This window comes from Biomphalaria glabrata, chromosome 6, assembly GCF_947242115.1.
Source record: "Biomphalaria glabrata chromosome 6, xgBioGlab47.1, whole genome shotgun sequence".
Lineage (NCBI taxonomy): Eukaryota > Metazoa > Mollusca > Gastropoda > Planorbidae > Biomphalaria > Biomphalaria glabrata.
In genome coordinates, this window is record NC_074716.1 from 43,411,048 (window position 1) to 43,430,835 (window position 19,788).

General features: G+C 36.8%; 1 protein-coding gene across 3 annotated transcripts in view; it reads right to left on the bottom strand.

The window, feature by feature from the left end:
* LOC106063880 (beta-1,4-N-acetylgalactosaminyltransferase bre-4-like) overlaps positions 1 to 19,788 on the bottom strand; it is a 139,715-nt gene that overhangs the window by 84,478 nt on the left and 35,449 nt on the right. For all 3 annotated transcript variants that reach the window (XM_056032506.1, XM_056032504.1, XM_056032505.1), the window contains one exon: positions 8,377 to 8,938. In XM_056032506.1, coding sequence (XP_055888481.1) covers positions 8,377 to 8,938 — 562 coding nt within the window. The remainder of the gene's footprint in view (positions 1 to 8,376; positions 8,939 to 19,788) is intronic.

Here is a 19,788-nt window from a genome sequence, read left to right on the forward strand (position 1 = left end):
AACTCTTTCTCTCCTAACTGACGATACCAGCGTTTATTCCACCAGAATGTGGTAAATAATTACGGAGAGAAAGAGTTAAGACACCGAATAGAAGGCACTGGATAAAAGACACCGAAGACAATTCACCAAATACACCATCGAATCAAAGACACCGAATACACAACATCGAATACATGCAAACATAAGACATAAAAATGTTTGCCTTTCTTTCGACGATTCAATTCTGGAAATAAATAAAAAAATCTTTGTATCCAGAGTAACACTGTGTGATCGTGCGTGTGTGAAAACTGAGAGTGATGGTCTGCTAAGGAATGTCTATTGCAGTTCATGTCTTTATATCTTAAATATGTCATACTGTTGTTATGCTTGCCATGGAAGTGGCAAAATATGTAGGTCACAGCTGGGGCTGCGAAGCCACGGGAAATGTTGCATTCCTCATTAATCTTCGGACTCGAACACAAGCCTTATTATTATTATTACGTCATACAGTTATATTGCTTTCAAAAGTATACGGAAATACAGCTTTAATTAGCTTTATAACTACTACACGCTTCATTAGTATTAATAATAGCATTATTAACATCATTTTCATTATTTGAAATTATTTAAAATGGCGGGTTAAAAAATCAAAGATGGCCAACTCCTTTCACCGAAATGTCTTCTTAAAAAATGCTATTGATAAGAACGACAGCCTTGGCATAAAACTGGATTCTCACCAAAAGATCAATGCTTTATCCTTGGCCGAACCATACCAGATATTCAGCTCCAGAAAATGTGTGTGTTGATTGTTCATGACAGAGAAACAAGAGGAATTCACAGCTATCAAACTATTTGACCCAATTACAAAACTGGCTTTCACGTCTCCTTATTCTCTGAAATAGATTAAGCGGCTCAAATAAAATACTTTGCTAAATCACGTGACATCAGAAACAAAAGAGTAGCCATACAAATCTATCTATAGTTATAGTTTTAGTTTAATACTGGGACTGTGGGACTTACTGACCTCAAAAGTTTCACTTCGAAAAGCAAGAATTCAATTGTCCAACGTGGCAACATCAAGACATAGAAAACTTAATTTGATACGTGACAAGATCAAGACATAGACAACTGAATTTGATACGTGACAAGATCAAGACATAGACAACTGAATTTGATAGTCCAACGTGACAAGATCGACATAGAAAACTGAATTCAATAGTCAAACGTGACAACATCAAGACATAGAAAAATGAATTCAATTGTCCAACGTGAAAAGATGAAGATATAGAAAACTGAATTCAATAGTCCAACGTGATAAGATGAAGATATAGAACACTGAACTCAATAGTCCAACGTGACAAGATGAAGATATAGACAACTGAATTCAATTTTCCAACGTGACAAGATCAAGACATAGAAAACTGAATTGAATAGTCCAACGTGACAACACCAAGTATAAAGAAGAAAGTCAACACATTTCTTCACATCCTTCTTGTAGATCAAACTCTTTGGTACATTCTGTTCAAAGCTCATACCATGAAGTGCGATGTTTCTCAAATGCTAGAGCTCCGGGACTGTTGTTGTCCGCGCACCATCAAAAGTGGGTAAAAAAAAATAAGAGCCTTGGTTTGGTTATGCCAGACAGACTTGTATCTAGAACCTCAACTCAGGCTTTTGAAAAGCACCAAGAATTTCAGTTGTTTTTATTTTTTACCAGTTTTTAAAAAACCTAGATATTTCTTTATGTGTACCATCTTTATGGCAGTTCGATGATAATTGCCCGAGTCTTTACCTCTTGGACTGAATGTACAACAGAATGATATTGTAATAGAAAAATAAGTTTCAATGGTGTATCTATCAACGTTTCACCAAAGTATTGCAACCACAACAAAGAAAAACATGACAAATACTTTGTGTTTTTAGAGACAATACCTCCTTTTGGCAACTTATAAAGCGCTCGTTTTTTTCCCTTCTCCCCGAGAAAGAATCCAGGTTAAGCGAATCTAGTCGACTTTAAAATATCCCAATACTAAGTATTTAGATCTAGACTTCGAAGACAATTCAAACAATATTATTAATTTCTTCAGTCAGAGGAGCCTTGCATTCGGAAATTCCCGAAAGTGATAGTCATTTCAAGAAAGCGCTAGTGCTTTCAAAACCGATGTTGGATTTAGAATACATCTATGTCTAGATCTCTAGCCAAATTTTAATTTTCTTTCGTTTGAAAAATGATAACAATCAAACTAGAGTTGTCTCCGTGTGGCCAAGTAGTAGTAATACTTTTTTTTTCAGCGATATACATCAATTGTTAAATTTCTAGAAAAAAAGTTAAAGCCCTTTTTTTGAGATCAGCGTCCAAGTTCCACCCTCCATGAAGTTATGACTTAAATAGAGGTATTGAAAAAAAAATAAAAAAATCTAGAGAGTAGGATTTAGCCATGGAGGTACATAATATGTGGCAAGAAAGACGACCCCCTCAGGCGTGTTGCAACAGAATGTAGCTGCTCTTTGTCAAAGCACAATTTCAGACTTCAAAATATGTCCGCAAGTTTATTATATATCAATAGTCAGAAGAGATCTATTTCCAGGAAATTTTTTAAAAAATTATCACAAGAGTATGACATTAATAACCGGGACACTTAAAAACAAATTATAAAAACGAATCTAATCATTCATCCAAAGAGACATCCTTAACGTAAACATAAGCTTGAGACGACTTTGAAATGAACAGCTGAGGGGGGGGGGTTAGGTGGATACTTGAAAACAAAGTGGAATTGAAAGAAAACAAAAACAATGAAGCCTGATAGAAACTACACAAAAAAAAACATAACCCCATTTTCGATAAGAGATTTTTAAGTGTCCCCCAGGCCCTGGTTCAAGTGGATGTCAAAAGAAAGTTGTTTTTTTTTTTCCTGTCCATATCAACATTAGATAATTTGTATCAAATTACACAGTGCACTCGGGGGGAGAGGTGGTCGTATGGTTAAGCGCTTGAATACCGAACCTTGGGGACATGGGTTCGAATCTCGTCAAAGACTGGGATTTTGAATTTCGGGAGTTAGTGCGCCCCTGAGTCTACCCAACTCTAATGGGTACCTGACTTTAGTTGGGGAAAGTAAAAGCGGTTGATCGTTGAGCTGGCAACATGACACCCTGCTCGTTAACCGTTGGCCAGAGAAACAGACGACCTAAACATCATCTGCATCATAGATTGCAAGGTCTGAAAGGAGAAACGTTTACTTATTTGTACACAGTGCACTCAATAATAAAGAATGCATATGGATGTTTTAAATCTAGAGGATTATCTCTTGGCTTTATAAGAGAAATATAAATTAGTAGTTTACTATGGGTTAGCGGTTAGATGGTTTGACTAAGCTGTCAGAAGGTAGAGTGCTCAGGAAGTGTCCACTGCTCAAACCTTGGTTTTTACCAGATTTAGGCTTAAGGCGTGGCCAATATTACCCCCCTCCCTTTTATTTTCCAACTATACTCACTGTATATAGGTAGGGCTCATGTCACTGGCGAATCCCAGGGAGCCCATCTGCTCAAACCCTGGTTTGACCAGATTTAGGCTTAAGGTTAGACGGCACTTTCAGTGACCAACAATCAAAGAGCGTGGCCAATACTACCCCCCCCCCTTTTTTCCCTTTTATTTTCCAACTATACTCACTGTATCTAGGTAGGGCTCATGTCACTGGCGAATCCCAGGGAGCCCATCTGCTCAAACCCTGGTTTGACAAGATTTAGGCTTAAGGTTAGACGGCACTTTCAGTGACCAACAAAGAGCGTGGCCAATACTACCCCCCCCTTTTCCCTTTTATTTTCCAACTATACTCACTGTATCTAGGTAGGGCTCATGTCACTGGCGAATCCCAGGGAGCCCATTTACTACCGATCAACAGATAGTTTGCTTGACGAAAATAACCCTTTTAAAAATGAGAACTAAAATAATGTTCAAAAGTAATAATACTTCTTGGTACTACTAGTCTGCTTGGATGAGACTAGCCAGCAAGACTGTCGGAAATCCGGAGAATGTCGAAGTGAAATCACAGTAGAGGCAACGTTGAAATGTTAGCGAAATGTGTAGAGTTAAGCCTGCCATTTAAATACAACAGTGCCGGCGCATTATGACAAAACTGCATAACCAGAAAAGTTACTATACTATAACAACAATTATTAGTAGATCTATACAAACTTAACGAATATAGTTCACCATTTAAAACTGTCTAAATCGATTCCAATTAATTGCAAAGGGGCTCTACTCATGTCAACATTATTAGAGTAAAATAAATAAGTTACGTCCCTTTCTTTAGGTTCACCTTAGCGTACACGCACTTTTAGAATGCTGAAAACATATTTTTAAAACAAATTGGAAACGCAAAGTAGTTATGGAATAACGAATGGAGCTTTTAGGTTCAACTTAACAACGTTTTCTAAACTACGCTAAGTTTATTGTCATTGCTAAGTTTATTGTCATTGCTAAGTTTATTGTCATTGCTAAGTTTATTGTCATTGCTAAGTTTATTGTCATTGCTAAGTTTATTGTCATTGCTAAGTTTATTGTCATTGCTAAGTTTAATGTCATTGCTAAGTTTATTGTCATTGCTAAGTTTATTGTCATTGCTAAGTTTATTGTCATTGCTAAGTTTAATGTCATTGCTAAGTTTATTGTCATTGATAAGTTTATTGTCATTGATAAGTTTATTGTCATTGATAAGTTTATTGTCATTGCTAAGTTTATTGTCATTGCTAAGTTTATTGTCATTGCTAAGTTTATTGTCATTGCTAAGTTTATTGTCATTGCTAAGTTTATTGTCATTGATAAGTTTATTGTCATTGATAAGTTTATTGTCATTGATAAGTTTATTGTCATTGATAAGTTTATTGTCATTGATAAGTTTATTGTCATTGATAAGTTTATTGTCATTGCTAAGTTTATTGTCATTGCTAAGTTTATTGTCATTGATAAGTTTATTGTCATTGCTAAGTTTATTGTCATTGATAAGTTTATTGTCATTGATAAGTTTATTGTCATTGCTAAGTTTATTGTCATTGCTAAGTTTATTGTCATTGCTAAGTTTATTGTCATTGATAAGTTTATTGTCATTGATAAGTTTATTGTCATTGATAAGTTTATTGTCATTGATAAGTTTATTGTCATTGATAAGTTTATTGTCATTGCTAAGTTTATTGTCATTGATAAGTTTATTGTCATTGCTAAGTTTATTGTCATTGATAAGTTTATTGTCATTGATAAGTTTATTGTCATTGATAAGTTTATTGTCATTGATAAGTTTATTGTCATTGATAAGTTTATTGTCATTGATAAGTTTATTGTCATTGATAAGTTTATTGTCATTGCTAAGTTTATTGTCATTGATAAGTTTATTGTCATTGCTAAGTTTATTGTCATTGATAAGTTTATTGTCATTGCTAAGTTTATTGTCATTGCTAAGTTTATTGTCATTGCTAAGTTTATTGTCATTGCTAAGTTTATTGTCATTGCTAAGTTTATTGTCATTGCTAAGTTTATTGTCATTGATAAGTTTATTGTCATTGATAAGTTTATTGTCATTGCTCAGTTTATTGTCATTGATAAGTTTATTGTCATTGCTAAGTTTATTGTCATTGCTAAGTTTATTGTCATTGCTAAGTTTATTGTCATTGCTAAGTTTATTGTCATTGATAAGTTTATTGTCATTGATAAGTTTATTGTCATTGCTAAGTTTATTGTCATTGCTAAGTTTATTGTCATTGATAAGTTTATTGTCATTGCTAAGTTTATTGTCATTGCTAAGTTTATTGTCATTGCTAAGTTTATTGTCATTGCGATATTTTTTATTCAAGATTTTTTTTCATTTCTTTTTTATATAAAACAATATAATGAAGACTAGTGCATAAATCTGGTGATCTTTCGAAAGGCTGTTTTTCAGTTATGTAGCAGGTCGTCGTTGAATGCATAAATGGATATATATATATATATTATTTTAGATGTAAAAGTTGGGAGCGTTCCGTCGCCAGTAATAATGCTATTTATGCACCCGGAACGATCACTCAGTTGAACTGTGGAGTAAACAAACCGTTATTGGACAATAAATGGGTGTATCCCTTTTGTTATATTTTGTGATTAGGATCTGTGATCCCGGAGACGGGAGTATAATATGCCCTGAGGCCAAAACACTAAGACAATGTGTTTAAAGCTCATGAAACCAATGTAGACACTTGCTTTTACCTCTTCAGGTAAGGCCCCCTGTGCCCATGTCAGGAGCAGGGCTATGCAAGATAAGAGTGTGTGTGTGCATGTTTACTTATTTTTTGTAAGCAGAAAAGTTGAGTTTTATCAAGGGCATGGCTTTTTTTAAGCGGTGCTAATAAATGTAGCCAGTGGTCAGTTTATCAGTCTGTGTGCTGATGTAGTACTGACCAGGGGCGTTGCGCTGTGTACGTGGTAGGGTCTACTTTCTAGTACAGTCTATGGCCGCTACTACTGGGAGCCCCCAAACAGGACTGGGGTGAGGAGCCCCATGTCTAGACCTGTTCGTTGGATAAAAGCCTTTCTAACGATCAATGGGATAATTCCCTACTGGACTTCATTGAAGGTAATGACCAGTAGTCTATGGCTGGGATGTATTCTAAGGTTCTTATGTGTTGTATTAGGGTAATGTCTAAGCCTGTTGACCACTTACTTATGCTTTAAATTTTTGTTACCTAGTTCAATATTTTGGTGCATTTAACTGTATTATTATATTATTGAAAATATATTTTAATGCATATGAAAAATAGTTTTGTAAATAGATCCCATTGTTGCTTTGTAGTATCTACTTTATTCATACTAGACTACTATAAAATGATCATCCTGGGTAACATTTTAATTCATTTATTACGTTATAACCCATGATCTGTATCATACCTCGACTCGAGTTTATTGTAATGCTGAAGGTTCAAGCATTTGGGGGGTCCACCTATATCTCATATGTCATCTATCTGAATCCTGATCTCATAGTAAGGTGCCAAAAACTAAGTTCCTTAGAGCCCAAGTGAGTGTAAAAACTGCTCTCCACCCTGCTAACTAGTAAGGTACAGCCCAAGTGAGTGTAAAAACTGCTCTCCACCCTGCTAACTAGTAAGGTACAGCCCAAGTGAGTGTAAAAACTGCTCTCCACCCTGCTAACTAGTAAGGTACAGCCCAAGTGAGTGTAAAAACTGCTCTCCACCCTGCTAACTAGTAAGGTACAGCCCAAGTGAGGGTAAAAACTGCTCTCCACCCTGCTAACTACGCCTCTGTTTGTACGTAGCATTAAGCTTCAAGGTTCAGTGGAGAGCTAAGTACAAAGGGCAGTCCTAAGAAACGCTGGCTGGACAACGTAAAAGAATGGACCGGCCTCTTTCTTGATATGTCCAGCTTAGGACAGCTGTTGACTGGTAAGAGCCTAAGAATTTGGTTAAGAGAACAATCACAGCACCTTTAGGTCGCAAGTCAAGGGACAGATAGAAATGATGAACATCAAACTTGAACAATCGTGCGTGGATGTTAATAAGGTAAAAGAATTCATTAAAAACAACTCGTAAAGAGGCCTGGAGTAGACAAATGAAGCATAACTACAATGCATGTACTCTTAATAATATTTAGTAAACCTTTTTCATTTCATTAATAAATATCGTAATATTTTATCAAACGAGATTTTGTGAATTTAGTAAAGAGAATTCTTCCTATTAGCTTGAAAACTCTTTTCACGGGTTCAACAAATGAAGTATGACAAGAAACAGAATGAGCAGTTCAAAGACAACCACCAGCTTCATGGAGGAGAAATAATTATTGATTTTTTTTTTAAAAGTAACTTTTTGATGTTACTTGTTTTGAAGTTACAAGTATAGTTCCATGGTTACATGATGCATTCTATAAAATCTAGACCTCAGAGCAATCTAAAAAATGTCAAAAGTTCTTTCGAATAATTAAGAAATGAGTCAAGTCCTATTTAGTCACAGCAAGTTAATGTGAATGTGTTTAAAAATGCAAGCCAAAATTGTGATACCTTTAAGTGCACTTTGGATATCACCTTTTTGAAAGGAAATAGCAATCATATCAGTAGGTAATAAACAACTTTTAACACTAATTGCTAGGCAATAACTATAAATGAAGTAATACTTGTGAGATCTATTTTATAAGTATATAAGTTTAGATATTTTAAAGAAAACTAAATAAGATCAACGACGGATAACAGCTTTGTCTGCTTCAATAGTAACAAAATGTGTAGGTCGCACATGAATGTGTGTGGAGCTTTGCAAAAATTTACACTTAAAAATATTCATACTCGAAAAAAAATGTCTTAATATTATAGCTATTATCTTATAATTATTACAAGTAATGCCTGATACGGTAAATATAAAGGCGCTTACCTTCTTGTGACGGCCTCGCCTTCTCATACTCGTATATATTTATGTGCTCTGAGGAGTCTAGGTGCTGGCATGAAGAGGAATACTGTCCATCATGATCACAGCTGACGTCGTAAGAGTTTTTCTTTGACTTCTGAAGTATATCCACCTTCAGCTTGGAGTTCTTCGTTTGCATAGAGGATTGCATAGGATGAGGACTTCTAAGGCCGTTCTTTCTTGGCGTCTTCTCAAGCAGTTTTTTACTTTCGCGTCTAGGCACGAGGTCGGGAGAATCGGTGGACCCGTCTGGGTCTCTTGACATCCAGGAATAGGTCCTAGAGGTTTTGATTGGCTTGGCAGGTTTAGTCCTGGAGCTATTGAGCACGTCGCTCAAAAGCTGGTCGATGCAGATGTTGGAGTCTGTCTCTGGCGATAAAATTCGATCTGACGCATGCCCAGCTGAAGAGGTGTACTCTGACTGGGAAGAATGGTTAGGGATGTGCCCATTTTCTAGGAGAGCTACACCCTTGATGAGCCCAACTCCTGGCCCATTAGATGACGGTTGACTGATTTCGTGGTACTCCATCTGCGAATATAAGAGAAATAGGTCATTCTGAGGACCAGAAAAGTCCAAGGCTTAAGCAGCAAGAGACGCAGAAAGCAAATACATGCTAAATGTATTTACGACAGCAGTGGCGTCACTAGGGGGTGCGGTCCGCACCGGGTGACACCCGTTAGGGGGGTGACACCCATGTAAAAAAATACACTTTATGAATAACTGACGATTAAAAAAAATTAAACGACAGTGGGTAAATATTGGAACATATTGAGAGGGAAAGAAAAGAAAGACCTATATTATGCGCACATTAGCAGGATGCAATAAGAAAAACAAAGTGCCCAGGCCAAAAAAAAAAAAAAAAAAAGATACATATAGCCAATCAAATATTTCGAATAAGAACCGGAAAGCAGAAGAATAGTCTTATAGAGTAAATTGGACTAAGTCCTTCTAGTTACAGAGGAGAGTGTGCTGGGGGGGGGGATACTCGAATTTACAAGCTGGTTCAATTTAACGTAACAGATACTAGAATTACCTAGCCAAAGGTATTTATGGGGAGCGTTTAACTTTATATATAACTTTACACTTTATAAAAGACAAAAAGGGGGAGGGGCCCATGGAAAAAATTTACAATATATAGTCTGATAACAAATCAACGGGCGAAGCCGAAGTTTAGTGCTAGTAAGAAGAAAAAATATATAAAAGTGTTGGTTTTTTTTTTTAACGAAGCTTATATACAGGTAATAGAAATAATTGTAAGGTTTCGGAAGAATAACATTTTATAAACTTTTTTTTTAACAGACAGAATGAGTTGATGGAAGCTTGACCTCCAAAGTAAATGCCAGTTTTACCTGCATTGTGTGGGGACGGAAATGTCTCTCCAGACTACGACTCTACGGTCACGTGATAAAGGGCACTACGAGATGAACCGTAGAAGATCTATGACTGAGGGAGGTTAACAGCCCTACCACAAGCGCAGTGAATTTACAACTGTAGTCTGCCCCATGCTATCAAGCCATCGATAAATTAAGTTGCCATCTTCAATGTTATCTCACTGAAAACCTCACTTTATTTACCTCACACCTAGCAAAAACAAAACTTAACAACAACTGAGTTTAATGAATGCGTGGAATACATTATTAATCAATGGCGGCCATAATGAATGAAATCGATAGGCGCCCAATCAAAGAGAGGAGTCGGGTCGTTGACTGTTACTGAATCCATCCAGCCACTCTCTCCCCCACCCCTTACCACCATCTTTGAAGAAGTGCTTGATCGCTGGGTACCTTGCTTAGATTACTTGTGTACATCAGAAAGTAAAGAGAGAGAGAGAGAGAGAGAGAGAATGAGAGAATGAGAGAGAGAATGAGAGAGAGAGAATGAGAGAGAGAGAATGAGTGGGAGAGAGAGAGAGAGAGAATGAGAGAGAGAGAATTAGAGAGAGAGAATGAGAGAGAGAGAATTAGAGAGAGAGAATGAGAGAGAGAGAATGAGAGAGACAGAGAGAGAGAGAAGAATGAGAGAGAGAGAATGAGAGAGAGAGAATGAGTGAGAGAGAGAATGAGAGAGAGAGAGAATGAGAGAGAGAATGAGAGAGAGAATGAGAGAGCGAGAGAATGAGAAAGAGAGAGAGAATGAGAAAGAGAGAATGAGAGAGAGAGAGAGAGAGAGAAGAGGGCAATAAAGAAGAGGGAATATGACGAGGGAGAAGGGATAACGAGATACGTGGAATAGAAGGAGAGAGTGGAGAAGGAATGCAAAGAAGAGAAAGGGGAGAGGGAGATTAGATGGAAAGACGTGAGAATGTGGGAGCGAAGAGACAGAGACATGAGTCTGAGAGACGGGTACAGGGGACTGAGGCAGAGAAACTGAAGGGGTAGAGAGATAGTGGGGCAGAGAGAGATGTCTAACAGACTGGATAGAAGGGAATGAACCAGAGAAACTGAGGTGGATGAGAGACATGGGCAGAGAAAGAGAGAGAGATGAACTTGACAGACCTGGTGCAGGAGACTGAAGCCAAGAGTCTGGGGAAGTAAGAGAGTGTGAGACAGAGAGACAGAGAGAGAGATTGGGGCAGAGATGCGAAACGAGTATATAATTAAAGACAAGAGAGGGGCAGTCATAAAGAGAATGACAGAAAAAGAGGAAGGGGAAGACGAAGAGAGGAATGTAAGGCAGGAAGAGAGAGAAGAGAAATGGTGGACTGGATGGGAAGTAGGGTATTACCGATATTTAAATAAATACATTTATAATATACATGTTTGTGAGTGTGTGTAAGAACTTCCATACCTATACAGACATATGTAGGTATGTGGTTTCCTAGTGAGATCTATATTCGTGCGGGCCAGCTTCCAGTCAGTCCAGTGGGCACGTCCATATGTAGCTATGTGGTTTCCTAGTGAGATCTATATTCGTGCGGGCCAGCTTCCAGTCAGTCCCAGTAGGCACGTCCATATGTAGGTATGTGGTTTCCTAGTTAGATCTATATTCGTGCGGGGCCAGCTTCCAGTCAGTCCCAGTGGGCACGTCCATATGTAGGTATGTGGTTTCCTAGTGAGATCTATATTCGTGTGGGGACAGCTTCCAGTCAGTCCAGTGGGCAAGTCCATATGTAGGTATGTGGTTTCCTAGTGAGATCTATATTCGTGCGGCCAGCTTCCAGTCAGTCCAGTGGGCACGTCCATATGTAGGTATGTGGTTTCCTAGTTAGATCTATATTCGTGCGGGCCAGCTTCCAGACCTATACAGACTGTCACAGATTACATTATAGAATTGTTTGTACATTTCACTTTTGAAAGTAATATAAGCCCTCGACATGAGTCTCGGGATTTAATCCTCAAATTTAGACACTTGACATTCAAGTCAGGATTTACCCAAGGGACGTAATTAGTATGTTTGAAATATATTGGTTGATTTGAATTTAAACAAAGACATTTTTGAAAAGAGTTAGCGCCAGAGAATTGGCGGTAGTAAGAAAGAAAAGTCAGTCGAATAAATAATGTCCTGGTAGTCAGTCACGTTTCTAAGAGCTCTGTTTGAAAAGCCTTTGTAATATGTTCCATGCTCATTGATTTGTAATTTGTACATAAACTGTACTTACGTTGTATTTAATAAAGTTCCAGAGTTTTGTTTTATCAAAGAATTGTCAATTGTGATTCTAGATCTTCATTTTTTGTTAACTATTGCATTCAAATAAAATCCCCGGCATCACAACACATCCTGACATCATACCATCAAAATGTTGTGACATATTTGGCACTCTCCGACTAACAAAAGTTCATGGACAACTTTTAACGAAATTTATTCAAGATCTAGATCTGGGACCAATTTCTAAACTCTTCAAAGGAACTTCATTCTTATTTAACGGAGGACAGAATTTCTGTGTTTAACAGGTCAGTTGGTTATCGATAATTCTTTTATAAAGATTTTCGTTAGAGTTACGTCTAACTCACGAAAACTATTATTATATGTAATTGGCAAAAGGAATAAGACCAATATACATAATAACTGGCATTATTAAAAGACCAGTAAAGCAAATAACTGGCATTATTAAAAGACCAGTAAAGCAAATAACTGGCAATATTAAAAGACCAGTAAAGCAAATAACTGGCAATATAAAAGACCAGTAAATCAAATAACTGGCATTACAAAGAAGACCAGTAAATAATCATTTGTGCAGCACAAAGTAAACAGAAGACCAGATTTAACCAACTGTTAAACCAGTAAAAAGTACATCGGCTCAATAGATCTATATTATTATTATATCTGAGATAAAGCCAAAATCCAGATATTGAACATTTTGCTCCAATACAAGAAACTAACAAAGAAATTAAATATGGCTTCCAGTTCTAGAACACAACGATTCTTCGAATTAATAGAATTTGCCAAAGAAAAGCAAATTTCAAAGCCAGACCAGTGGGCAGAGAAACAAGAAGAAAAAGAATATCAAGAGCAAGAAGCTGAAAAACAAAGGCAAGATTCTGAAAAACGCATACAACTAGAAGAAAAAAAATTACAAGAATCTGAAAAACGCATGCAATTAGAAGAAAAAAAAATGCAAGACGCCGAGAAACAAAGGCAAGAAGCCGAGAAACAAAGGCAACACGAAAAAGAAAAAATGGAATTCGAAAAACAAAAGAATGAAAATAAAGAAAACATTCAAATTCAAAGTCACTCAAATATGTTTGACAAATACAGATTAATGAACAAAATATCGGCTTTCAACGAAAACATTGACAATATGGACTCGTATCTCATAAGATTTGAAGAAATAGCTACAACATCCGGTCTACCTGAAGCACATTGGTCGAGCTCACTCCTCACCCTTTTGACTGGCAAAGCTGTCAACATTTGCTCACAACTGTCCATCAATGAACGCAGCACTTACTCTGATATCAAGGAAGCTCTACTGCGCCAATACGGAGCAACCTCAGCCAACTATAGAAAGAAATTCTATAATGAAAGGCCACAGCAAAATGATGATCCTCAAATTTTTGTAGCTAATATGTCAATGTGGTTTGATAGATGGGTATCCATGGCAAAAATAGAAGAAAGTTACCAAGCTCTTCGTCAACATATTATTATCGACAACATCACCCATGCTCACTCAGAAGATATTCAATCCTACATTATAGAGAGAAATCCTACTGATATACAGACATTAACCAAGATCATCAGACAATATAGAGCAGCCTATCCAAACAAGTCAGTCAAACCATCTGTTGAAGAAAATTTTGTCTGCTTTGCTCAAGACAAAAATGCAAGATATAAGTCAGATGACAAAGTCAAATGCAACAAATGTCATAAACTAGGGCATTTCACGCCTCAATGCCGCAGCAGAACCACAGAATGTTCATTTTGCCATAAAAAAGGTCACCAAACTCATGAATGTTGGAAAAAACAGGCAGTCTCCAAAAATCAAAATTTTGATAGACCCACATCACCAACTCAAAGATACAGCAATAGAGAGCAATACAATCTCAACAAAGCACCTGGAAACAATAAACCAGACAACAACAAACCTCGCTACAGAAGTCATTCACAGGACTCCAGACCACAATATATGCCAAACAGAAGCTCATATAACAGAAGCTATTACAATGAGCACTCAACTATGACAGTCATTGCAAAGTCCAATGGTCTCAAATTTTATCCAGGCTTTGTAGGAGACAAGAAGGTGGAAGTTCTTCGTGACACCGGAAGCACGTCCACATTAGTACATGAACGCTTTGTACACGCAAACCGTTTCACAGGCAACCACGTCCAAGTCACTGCATTCAACGGAACTGTCAGCAAGTTACCTGAAGCCATCATTTATGTTACTACACCATTCTTCAGTGGTCAAACAAAAGCATTAGTAACACCCAATCTACCAGTGGACCTAATCATTGGAAACATAGAAGGAGTTAAAGAATGCACTCCTCAAGAACTTACTGAATGTACAAATGCCATAGAGCAAGGTCAAAAATGTTTGGCAGTAATGACAAGATCCATGTCCAGACAACAAGAACATTTGGCACCTGAACAAGTTAGCCAAATTAATCACATGGCTACCTCAGTTACTCAAGTTATGCAGAATGCAACAGAACCAGTTACTAGTCCAGTAGCCAACAACAATCAAGAACACTCAACATGGACACCCCCAGTTACATCAAGCCCATCCCTACCGGTCATAAGTCCACCTCCAATTCCCGAATGTCCATTGTTGAACTTTGAAGAACAAGACGACATGCCCAGAGTCTCTAGCAATGATACAAGAACTCTAACTGGTCAAACTGAAGTCAATCAAGACAAGTCATATTTCACACATGATGACTTCATGCATCAAGACTTGAATAACACTGCATCTGCATCATTACCTACCAATACTATGGTATGCATTGAACATTTCTGCTACAATCAAGACAAGTCTCATGAACCAGAATCAGAAGCAGATAACAAAGAAATTTTTATTCAATCAACTTTGGCTATACCAGACAAAAGAAAAACTATGCAATCTGACTCTATCACTCATACAAGTATTCCTCATTTGAAAGAATATGAGTCAACTAAAGAAGCCATTACAACCAAGAACATTGGAAGTCAAAGAATATTACATGAACACATGAAATCAAAATATTTTGCTCAAGGAGATCAAGTCAATTTACTGTTACCAGATTTCAGTAACAAACTGTTTTACAAATGGCAAGGTCCATTTACCATCACCAGAAAGATTTCCAACCTGCTTTATGAAATCAATGTCAACAAAGTTACCAAAGTATTTCATGTTCATATGTTTGAACATTACCATGAAACAGATAATGAAGACATCAAAGCAGAAGTTGAACATTTTACAAGCTTAGCAACTATTCCTGAGGAAGAAGAAGAAACATCATCAACACCCATTCCTGAGATAGATGTTTCATTACCAGCATCAAATCAAATTGACATTCCCAAGGTCATCACTATGAATGACATAGCACTACAAACAGTGAAGAACATTAAAGTGTTTACAGACCATGCAAATTTCTTTACCAGTGTTTCTGAGACATTTCCAGTACTGCAATTTGAAAGAAACTCAGAGAGCAACAACATTGACAACACCAAGTTTCATCCTCCCTCTACTCAAGGGGCAACTTTTCTTCAGAAAGGAACAAATGAACTTCTTCAACATTGCTATATTGACCGATTGAACTCAGACATGTTCAGTCATTGCTCTATTGAACATTCTAATGCAAAGCATTCTGCTACCATTGTTCTACAGCGTCAAAGTTCATCAACCAGAAAATTGAGTTTTGGTTTCGGACAGTTCTTATTTTCACCAAACTCAAACGCGGTTCAATCAGACATTATCTGTGAGATCATTATGACATGGAGACAACAGCTTCATGAACTGAAAGACCTTTTCTTCAAGTTTAGAAAACGCGTACACACATCCATGACGGACACTCAGAAGTATTCCGAACTTCACACTTACATTTTATATATGTACTACAGCATATTTAGTGCCACTTGATCCATTATCATTCATACTCGTCAAGGAAGAACAGTATTCAGTTGTACTTAATCAATTAATTTGTCTACTCATTTTTTTCACAGGAGTTCTATATCAGATTATGTTATATTTATTTCAGCACCAAGCAACCCACTGAGGAAGGTCATTCATTCAAGATACTTTGTTTATTATGTTTCAGCATCTTTGCATATGACATGCATCAAACATTTTAATTTTTAAATCATGAGCATTTTATTTCAGGTATATTATTATTGCATATATCCTATTATGATAGTACAGATACATGACAGACAATTGGAATTTTTCATGTTGAGATTTATATCACATTGAGTATTATTTTCTCAGAAGATTGTCATGTACTATCACAATTATTTTTCTATGTCAATTTTTCATATGCAATATATTTTTTTTCCATGTACACATTTTCACAAATGAGTTATAATGTCATATTTTAATTTCATCACGAAGCTTCATAACTTATTCAATTCAAAATTTATGCTTTGTACAACTTTTGATATTGTTCATGACAAGCATTGTCTCATTTTCATAACCACTTGAATAGTGAGACAGGTATTCAAAGTCATCAATAATTTTATTCACTGCATTTACATATTTTTTATCTCCAAGTTGACTTTATTTTGTCATATGTTACCTCAACCATTTTTCTATAATTTCATGTATGGTATTTTGTGTATATTTAAATAATTTTAATACATATGAGCATTTCTATTACCATACAAATGCTAAATGGAGAGGGGGGTAATATGTCACAGATTACATTATAGAATTGTTTGTACATTTCACTTTTGAAAGTAATATAAGCCCTCGACATGAGTCTCGGGATTTAATCCTCAAATTTAGACACTTGACATTCAAGTCAGGATTTACCCAAGGGACGTAATTAGTATGTTTGAAATATATTGGTTGATTTGAATTTAAACAAAGACATTTTTGAAAAGAGTTAGCGCCAGAGAATTGGCGGTAGTAAGAAAGAAAAGTCAGTCGAATAAATAATGTCCTGGTAGTCAGTCACGTTTCTAAGAGCTCTGTTTGAAAAGCCTTTGTAATATGTTCCATGCTCATTGATTTGTAATTTGTACATAAACTGTACTTACGTTGTATTTAATAAAGTTCCAGAGTTTTGTTTTATCAAAGAATTGTCAATTGTGATTCTAGATCTTCATTTTTTGTTAACTATTGCATTCAAATAAAATCCCCGGCATCACAACACATCCTGACATCATACCATCAAAATGTTGTGACACAGACATATGTAGGTATGTGGTTTCCTAGTTAGATCTATATTCGTGCGGGCCAGCTTCCAGACCTATACAGACATATGTAGGTATGTGGTTTCCTAGTTAGATCTATATTCGTGCGGGCCAGCTGCCAGTCAGTCCAATGGGCACGTCCACGCACAGGTCCTCCACGACACCCCCCCCCCTTTTCCCCTAATACGCTCCGTTTTTTTTCCCCTCAATTCTGCTCGATACGGATGTCTGTCGATATTACTATAGAACACAATACACATACACACTTACATCACAATGGCGCACACACGCACGCACACACTCAAAATAGAACAATGCTTTTTCCTGGGAGCCAATGTTTACCAATGTGATAAGGGTGAGGTGGGGGGGGTAGGGCTGTATTCCACGAAGAGGAGGGAAAAAAAACATGGATTGATTTCTGGTTCCCCTCCCCCCTTTTCGGAACTGGACAACGAGAGGGAAAAAAGGGAGAGGAAAAGGAGGGGGTTAGAGAATGCGCGTGTTAGAACTGTCTTTTGGACGTCAAGCGAATTGAAGAGTACTTCTAGCGTGGCTCTTTTGTACTAGTGATCTAGCACTATTTGTCAAGTTACCGGTACTGCCGGAGTTGGCACTACTGTTAAGGTTACCGGTACTGCCGGAGTTGGCACTACTGTTAAGGTTACCGGTACTGCCGGAGTTGGCACTACTGTTAAAGTTACCGGTACAGCCGGAGTTGGCACTACTGTTAAAGTTACCGGTACGGCCGGAGTTGGCACTACTGTTAAAGTTACCGGTACTGCCGGAGTTGGCACTACTGTTAAAGTTACCGGTACTGCCGGAGTTGACAAAAATAGTAGCAGTAAGGATAGACAACTGAATATTTTAGCACCGGTGACAGTTCGAGTAAGCTGGCATTTAGCTGTTAACTGAAGCAGTTTTAGACAACTGCGTGGTTAGTTACCATGGTGGATAGAGTTAATAAAAATAATACAAACTTCATACGAAAGACCTAGATAAAGTATTAGTATGGATAGAGTTAACATGAAGTCTACTCAACAAAATATTAAAATGTACATTAGCAAGGATGAAAACCTATTGAAAAATACAATAAACATAAATATAGGAAATCCTACAGGACCTAGTAATAACGAAGGACATTCAGGACACAAAACCTTCATTTTAAAATAAGACAACATCAAATAAGCTTGTATTTTTGTCTGATATTGTTAACTATCGTAGCATATTAGAAAGAGACTGTCGGACTAACATGAATGGGTGTGGCCAAGGAGAAAAAAAGGACTTAAATCGTTTTTTTTTAAATAGGTAACACAATAGTATATCTAATGTACATCGTTGGGTAACACAATAGTATGTCTAATGTACACCGTTGGGTAACACAATAGTATGTCTAATGTACACCGTTGGGTAACACAATAGTATGTGTAATGTACACCATTGGGTAACACAATAGTATGTGTAATGTACACCATTGGGTAACACAATAGTATGTCTAATGTACACCGTTGGGTAACACAATAGTATGTGTAATGTACACCATTGGGTAACACAATAGTATGTCTAATGTACACCGTTGGGTAACACAATAGTATGTCTAATGTACACCGTTGGGTAACACAATAGTATGTCTAATGTACACCATTGGGTAACACAATAGTATGTGTAATGTACACCATTGGGTAACACAATAGTATGTCTAATGTACACCGTTGGGTAACACAATAGTATGTCTAATGTACACCATTGGGTAACACAATAATATGTCTAATGTACACCGTTGGGTAACACAATAGTATGTCTAATGTACACCATTGGGTAACACAATAGTATGTCTAATGTACACCATTGGGTAACACAATAGTATGTCTAATGTACACCGTTGGGTAACACAATAGTATGTGTAATGTACACCATTGGGTAACACAATAGTATGTCTAATGTACACCGTTGGGTAACACAATAGTATGTCTAATGTACACCGTTGGGTAACACAATAGTATGTGTAATGTACACCATTGGGTAACACAATAGTATGTCTAATGTACACCGTTGGGTAACACAATAGTATGTCTAATGTACACCATTGGGTAACACAATAGTATGTCTAAATGTACACCATTGGGTAACACAATAGTATATCTAAATGTACACCATTGGGTAACACAATAGTATGTCTAAATGTACACGATTGGGTAACACAATGGTATGTCTAATGTACACCATTGGGTAACACAATAGTATGTGTAATGTACACCATTGGGTAATACAATAGTATATCTAATGTACACCATTGGGTAACACAATAGTATGTGTAATGTACACCATTGGGTAATACAATAGTATGTCTAATGTACACCATTGGGTAACACAATAGTATGTGTAATGTACACCATTGGGTAACACAATAGTATGTGTAATGTACACCGTTGGGTAACACAATAGTATGTCTAATGTACACCATTGGGTAACACAATAGTATTTCTAATGTACACCGTTGGGTAACACAATAGTATGTCTAAATGTACACCATTGGGTAACACAATAGTATTTCTAATGTACACCGTTGGGTAACACAATAGTATGTCTAAATGTACACCATTGGGTAACACAATAGT